Below are 6,788 nucleotides of genomic sequence, written 5' to 3'. Positions count from 1 at the left end.
GTGAGAAATGTCCCTCTGGCAAAGGGGAGCCCCACAGCTCTACAGTACCCTGGTTTGCATGAGAGCCAGCATCCCTGCTCACATAAGGAGCTTGCCTTTTAGGACAGCTCATAAATATTTCAAAACAGTGGTGATCAGTCCAGCAACCAGAGGCAATATCCCTTTGCCATTCATTCGTATAGAATCATAGAATGGTTTGGGTTGGAAAGGACCTTAAGATCATCCAGTTCCATTCCCCATGGGCATGGATGCCTCACACTAGACTGTGTCAGCCAAAGGCACTGTCTAACCTTGCCATGGTTAAAGCTAGCTCTGCTATTCATGGTGTCTGGGCTGAGTGGCTTCGTGCTGGGTTGACCACGCTGCATTGCACAGTGGGGGCTCAGGGCTGACGCTCTGGTGAGCACACTGGAAAATCAGCAAATTCCCCTGTTTTGCCACTAGACAAAGCACTGAAGCTTGAACCTGAGTGTCAGCAAGGGCAAGTCCTAGTGCTGGGGGTTTTGAGTCTCTTTGGAAACGGAAAGCAGGTAAAATCAAACGTCAGAAGTGCCCCAGTGCACTCAAATGCCAGTGAACAGCTGTCCTGCCCCTACAAGGGGATCCATAGCACATCCACGGTGCTCATGGTTTGACCATTTAAGATGAAATCCACAGCTGGAAGTGCATAAATCCCCGTGGGGTCTGGCTGAACACAGTGTGGAGAGGGAGAAGGTGAATGGGATTACGGAGAGGATTCATCTGGCCTCTATCCTCTGGGGTTTGTCAGAGAAGCAGGATTTCCCAATCCCTGCTAACTAATGCCAGAAACAGGAGGTACAGGAGGCTTGGAGCTGTTAGGTAGCTCTCCTCAGGGAGAAAAGTGGATTCAAGGGGTAATGCACCCCACCCTGTGCATGGTGGCTGGCTCCTGTGGCCAAAAATGAAGGCACGAGCCCAAGCCAGGCATGGCAGCGTGAGTGGCCTGTGGGAATAGTGTTCCCTTCCAGATGAGCGCCCTCCATGCTGCCTTGGCTCCACTTCCCACAGGCAGCAGGGCTTGCATTGCCCTGCAGCATCTGTACCTCATCTCCAGCCCCGGCACCCCACCAGGAGCCAGAAAACCTCTCTTGGTTCTGCCCAGCTCATATTAAGGATGCATCAGTAAAACAGAGCAGGGTTCCAGGGGTGCTTTCCAGTACCAAGTGGGTTCCTCTCTATGTACAAGTCCAACAGCAGTCTAATGAGCTGTGATCAATGTGCACCTTCCCTCCAAGTTCCTTGGTGGCATGGGATCTTATGCCCTATTTTGACTGGGCAAATACTAGGGATGGAAGCATTGGAAAGGGTCTGGATGAAAGGGATGAAAGGGATCTTCTCCCTATTTTGACTGGGCAAAAATTAGGGATGGAAGTATTAGAAAGGGTCTGGATGAAAGGGATCTTCTCCCTATTTTGACTGGGCAAATACTAGGGATGGAAGTGTTGGAAAGGGTCTGGATGAAAGGGGTGGAAGGGACTTTCCCCCTATTTTGACTGGGCAAATGCTAGGGGTGGAAGTGTTGGAAAGGGTCTGCACGAAAGGGATGGAAAGGTTGTATCTCTCCCATGTACAGGGGAGAGGGTGTTTGCCCGCCAGCAGCGGCACCCACTGGAAGATGCTGAGCAGCCCTGTTGGACTGCAGGAGGTGCCCAGGTGATGGGCTGAGATTAGACCCCTAATTTTCAGCTGGCTAAAGTTAGGTAAAACACATGCCTTCCTCCCTCCCTGCCTCCCCCCCCTTTTGCCTTCCCATCACTGTGCTGCCCTGATAATGGCATTGAAGCCTGGAGGCTCTGTGGTCAGCCCGCGGCACTGTGCCCACCCCAGGGGCTCTGGGATGATGTTACCCCTCCTTCTTGTCTACCCTCATAGCCCGTCTTGTGACAGTTGAAAACTTGGATGCAAATAAAAGCAGATGGTGCCTTATCTGCGTGCTCCTGGTTTGCCTACGTGCAGGCAGCCAGCGATGGCCGTTTATTCCCGTCTAGGAAAAATTAGAGCGTCTTTCAGGCGGTCAAAGTGTTGTACAGAGGCCAACAGAGCTTGTGCCTATGTGGGGTGCAAAGTGATGTATTCGTTATGTTTTAAGCATGAAAAAACAACCCAAGGGGGGTGGGAAGGCAGTTATTCCTCCCTGCAATCAGAAGCTCTTTGCTCTTAATAAAATCAAGTAGTTTGCAGGTGCTGCGAACCGTTCCTACTCTCCAAATGAAGAGGGGCACATGAAAGAGCAGCACCAGGGAGGGAAGCACAAGGGGATGCCCTGACAGCCCTTCCACCGATGGGACGGCATCAGGGGGCCTAGTGCCTCCTTCTGGGACAGGGGCATGCTGCACCCTCCCACAGCACCTCTATATGTTAGGGAGAGTGCATCAAATTATTTCTATTTTCTAGTATTTCTAATTCTACTATTTCTATTCTATTTAGTATCACAGAATCACAGAGTTGGTTTGGGTTGGAAGGGACCTTAAAGCTCATCCAGTTCCAACCCCCTGCCATGGGCAGGGACACCTTCCATAGACCAGGTTGCTCCAAGCTCCGTCCAACCTGGCCTTGAACCCTGACAGGGATGGGGCAGCCACAGCTTCTCGGGGCACCCTGTGGCAGTGCCTCAGCACCCTTTTATGTTTCTACATCTACATTTGTTTGTATTTATAGATCTGTGTCTATTTCTATGTGTACTTCTGCGTGTCCCTGGCCAGTGGTTGTCATTCTCTGGGGGATGCAGGGCACACTGAAGCTACAGGCAGGTGCTTGTTGTGTATTTTACCACGCTGTTGAAGCAGGGGGAAGTTTGGAGGTGCTAGGGTTCACCCCAAGCACTATGCAGTGTGTTGGTGGGCAAAAGGTGGCTGCACCCACGTTTTTAAGAAATAAGGGGGAAAACATGATCAAAATCCTACAGGCAATATGCTGATAGCAGCTACATTTAATCTCCCAGGAACAGCCGATCACTTGGGCAGCTGGGTAAGGATGCCTGTCACTGGCATCTGTCCCCTCATGAGGAGCTGTGCTTGTCTCCCCCAAAAAGGGGACAGCCTGTTGTTTGGGACCCCTGACATGCGAGGGCTGAGCTGGTGTCCCCAAAGCAGCCGGTGGGGAACAAAGAGGGCAGAGGCACTGGGCAGTGGGTTATTGCTGCCGAGTCTTTTTTGAGCTCAGTGCTCACCCTTTTCTCCTTGGTGTCCCCTCTAGAGTCCCTCCTTGTTGCCTGATGCCCTCCCCAACATCTCTCCTTGTACTCTAATGTTTCTCCTTGTGTTGCTCCTTCTGTCCTCCCCAAATGTCCTCCCTCACCCTCAGCATCCCCTTTACGTTTCCCTCAACATGTCTTGATGTTGCCCCAAGTGTCCCTTCTATGTCCCTCTCTATCTTTCCAGTGTCCCCAAGCACTCCCCATTGTCCCTCCTTGTCCCTACCCAGTGTCCCCCAAATGCTTTTCCTTGTTCCCCAGTGTCCCTTGTTGTCCCCACCTAGTGTCCCCCCAAATGTTTGCCCTTGTCCCCCAGTGTCCCTCCTTGCCCCCACTCAGTGTCCTCCGAGATACTCTTCCTTGTCCCGCAGCATCCTCCGTGTCCCCCAGTGTCCCTCCTTGTCCCCACTCAGTGTCCTCTGAGATACTCTTCCTTGTCCTGCTCCGTGTCCCTCCTTGTCCCCACTCAGTGTCCTCCGAGATACTCTTCCTTGTCCCGCAGCATCCTCCGTGTCCCCCAGTGTCCCTCCTTGTCCCCACTCAGTGTCCTCCGAGATACTCTTCCTTGTCCCGCAGCATCCTCCGTGTCCCCCAGTGTCCCTCCTTGTCCCCACTCAGTGTCCTCCGAGATACTCTTCCTTGTCCCGCAGCATCCTCCGTGTCCCCCAGTGTCCCTCCTTGTCCCCAGTCAGTGTCCTCTGAGATACTCTTCCTTGTCCTGCTCCGTGTCCCTCCTTGTCCCCACTCAGTGTCCTCCGAGATACTCTTCCTTGTCCCGCAGCATCCTCCGTGTCCCCCAGTGTCCCTCCTTGCCCCCACTCAGTGTCCTCCGAGATACTCTTCCTTGTCCCGCTCCATTGCCCCCCAGTGTCCCTCCCCATCCCCAGTGCCCATCCCTGTCCCATCCCGCCGGCTCGGCTCGGGGACACCCGGGGACACGGGTGGCGGGGGTGGGCGGGCGGGTCGCGCGTGGCGCGCGCAGGGGGCAGTCCTCCCCGCGGTCCGCACGGCGCCTTTAAAAGGGCGACCGGATCGTGCGCGGCCGCAGAGGCGGCGGCGGCACCGGCACCGGGAGCGGCACCGGGGTCTGCTGCGGTCCTCACCCACCGCTCCTCCGCCAGCCAATCCCCGCCCAGGGGCGGGGGCGCCGGCAGGGCGGGACAGGACAGGACGAGCCTTCCCGCCGAGCAGGGCATCGCCGGGCGTCGCGAAGCGCTGACCATGTCGGACAGCCCCATCCCGCTCCCGGCTCCGGCCCCCAAGCCCAAGCGGGCCAGGGCGGCGCGGCGGCCGGCGGCTCATCCGACCTACTCGGACATGATCGCGGCGGCCATCCGCGCCGAGAAGAGCCGCGGCGGGTCGTCCCGGCAGTCCATCCAGAAGTACGTGAAGAGCCACTACAAGGTGGGCCACAACGCCGACGCCCAGATCAGGCTCGCCATCCGACGCCTCGTCGCCACCGGTGTCCTCAAGCAGACCAAAGGCGTTGGCGCCTCCGGCTCTTTCCGCCTGGCCAAGGGCAACAAGGCGAAGAGGTCCCCGTCTAGGAAGAGGAAGAAGACGGCCAGGAGATCCACGTCGCCCCGGAAAGCGGCTCGGCGCAGGAGAAGCAAGTCTCCAGCAAAGAAGCCCAAGTCTGCCGCCAAAAGAGCCAGGAAGAAGACGAGGACCAGCCCGAAGAAAGCCAAGAGGCCAAAGACTGTTAGAGCCAAGTCACGGAAGGTGTCCAGGCCCAAGAAGGCAAAGCGGTCAAAACCCAAGGCCAAGTCCAGCGCCCGTAAATCACCCAAGAAGAAATAAGAAGCCAAGAGGCGTTTCGGTACTCTCCCTGTTGGTTTCTGTAAATAGCGTTTGCCTTTATTTTTACCCATTTCTATCGCATTTTATAAAGAATTGATTCTTGTGTGGAAATAATTAAAACAAGGCAGTTAATGAAAGGAAAAAGGAACACCTTTGGTACGGAGAGTTCCCATTTGTAAGAGTTACTGGTCTGGGTTTTTATTTCGAAGTCTCAGAAATTTCTTGTGTGTCTTGTTTGTTTTTTTTGCTACTGGTGGGCTGCTTGTTGGGTGTTTGAGTGCTGGTGATTCAGTGTGTCCGTCGAGGCCACACAGGGTTTCAGTTACTGATCCTGCCCAGGCTCCTTGGGGGTTTGTGTGTTTGCTGGGGCCAGGCAAAGCCTGCCTGTGTTGGAGGGGAAATGGGAACGTGCAGCCACGGCATTCCCCGGAGGAGGAAAAGGGGTTTATTCCACCTCCCTGGGTCCCCACCATGGGTCTGAGGTGAGGGTGCTGCATGTGAGGTCTGGAGATGGTGTTGGGTGCTGGAGATAACAACCACTTGGGTGATGGGGCTGCCTGCCTCAGCTGGGTGGTGGTGACAGGGATGGGATGGGGGAGGTGGAGCGGGGCCAGGGTCTGTCCACATTTGTTTTCAAGGAGTTGGAGGTGTCCAGCAAGAGGGAAGGGGTTAATTCATGGGAAGGAATGGTCCTGAGCATGGCAGTGGGCAGCTCTGCAGGCAGGCAGGGTGAGGCAGGTCTGCTGGACACGGCCCCGCTATCACCCCGGGGCTCTGGCTTTCTGCCCAGGGGGGCTGGCACGACTCCAGGGCCGGACTGGCCCTGGAGAGAGCCCTTCCCCAAGCAGGGCTGCATGCTCCTGATAGCAGGATCTGAGCCTCAGGCAGGAGGTGCCTGACCCCCCTTGGCTACAGACATCAGGAGCTCCAAAATCCTCCATGCTGTGGGTGCCCAGTCCCCTTGGGCTTGCTGTGCCTAAATCTCATGGGCCCAGCATCTTCACACTCCCAGACCCATTGGCCTGACTATCCTAAATCACTTGGGCAGATGGTGCCTGAGCATTTTAGCCATCAAAGATCCTGAATTCTGTAGTTCATGGTATTGAAATCCTTGGCAAGGAGGCACCTAATCCCTTTAGGATCTTGTACCTGAGATCCTCGGACCAAACCAGCCTACCTAGGCTGAAGACCCTTTCAAGAGCCTGGTGCCTAATTCTCCTGGACATGACAGGCCTACACCACCCTGGCCTCAGGATTCCCCAGTCAGCTATAGTGGAGGATGGAGATGCCTGATCTAGCTGGACTCTGTGTGTCTAAACCCAGTGGACTTGTGGGTCACAAACTCAAATCCCTTAGGCTCAGACACCCAGTCTCCTTCAGCTGGTAGGTCCTTGGTCACCTCAGCTGGATGCGCCCACATCCTACAGACCCTTTGGTTCATTACCCTCTATGGTGGACACCCACAAACCACCTAGGAGAGGACCCAAGTCACCTGTGCTGAGCACCCCAAGTCCCTCAGGTGGGAAGACCTAATGCTCCTGGGCTTGTTGACCCTCAAGATGCAGTACGGCCTGTTGCTCAAAAATCCTCCAGGACATAGTACATAGAATCATAGTACCATAGAATAGTTTGAGTTGTAAGGGACCTTCAAAGCTCATCTAATCCAGGGACATCTTCAACCAGACCAGGTTGCCCAGAACTACATCCAGCCTGGCCTTGAATGTCTCCAGGGATGGAGCATCCACCACCTCTCTGGGCACCCTGTGCCAGTGTT

General features: G+C 55.3%; 1 protein-coding gene across 1 annotated transcript; it reads left to right on the top strand.

Annotated features, from left to right (window-relative positions):
- The first annotated feature begins 4,257 nt into the window (after positions 1–4,257).
- LOC133268032 (histone H5) lies at positions 4,258–5,195 on the top strand. The gene has a single exon (XM_061450871.1). The coding sequence runs from the start codon at positions 4,436–4,438 to the stop codon at positions 5,012–5,014; it is 579 nt and encodes a 192-aa protein (XP_061306855.1). The 5' UTR covers positions 4,258–4,435; the 3' UTR covers positions 5,015–5,195.
- Positions 5,196–6,788: the final 1,593 nt, after the last annotated feature.

The sequence above is a fragment of the Pezoporus flaviventris genome, unplaced genomic scaffold, assembly GCF_033815535.1.
Source record: "Pezoporus flaviventris isolate CSIRO_AGI_PZ_B2104156 unplaced genomic scaffold, CSIRO_AGI_Pfla_v1 ptg000011l, whole genome shotgun sequence".
Classification (NCBI taxonomy): Eukaryota; Metazoa; Chordata; class Aves; order Psittaciformes; family Psittacidae; genus Pezoporus; species Pezoporus flaviventris.
Note: the sequence above shows the minus strand (reverse complement) of the source record. Positions and strands in the feature narration are given on the sequence as shown.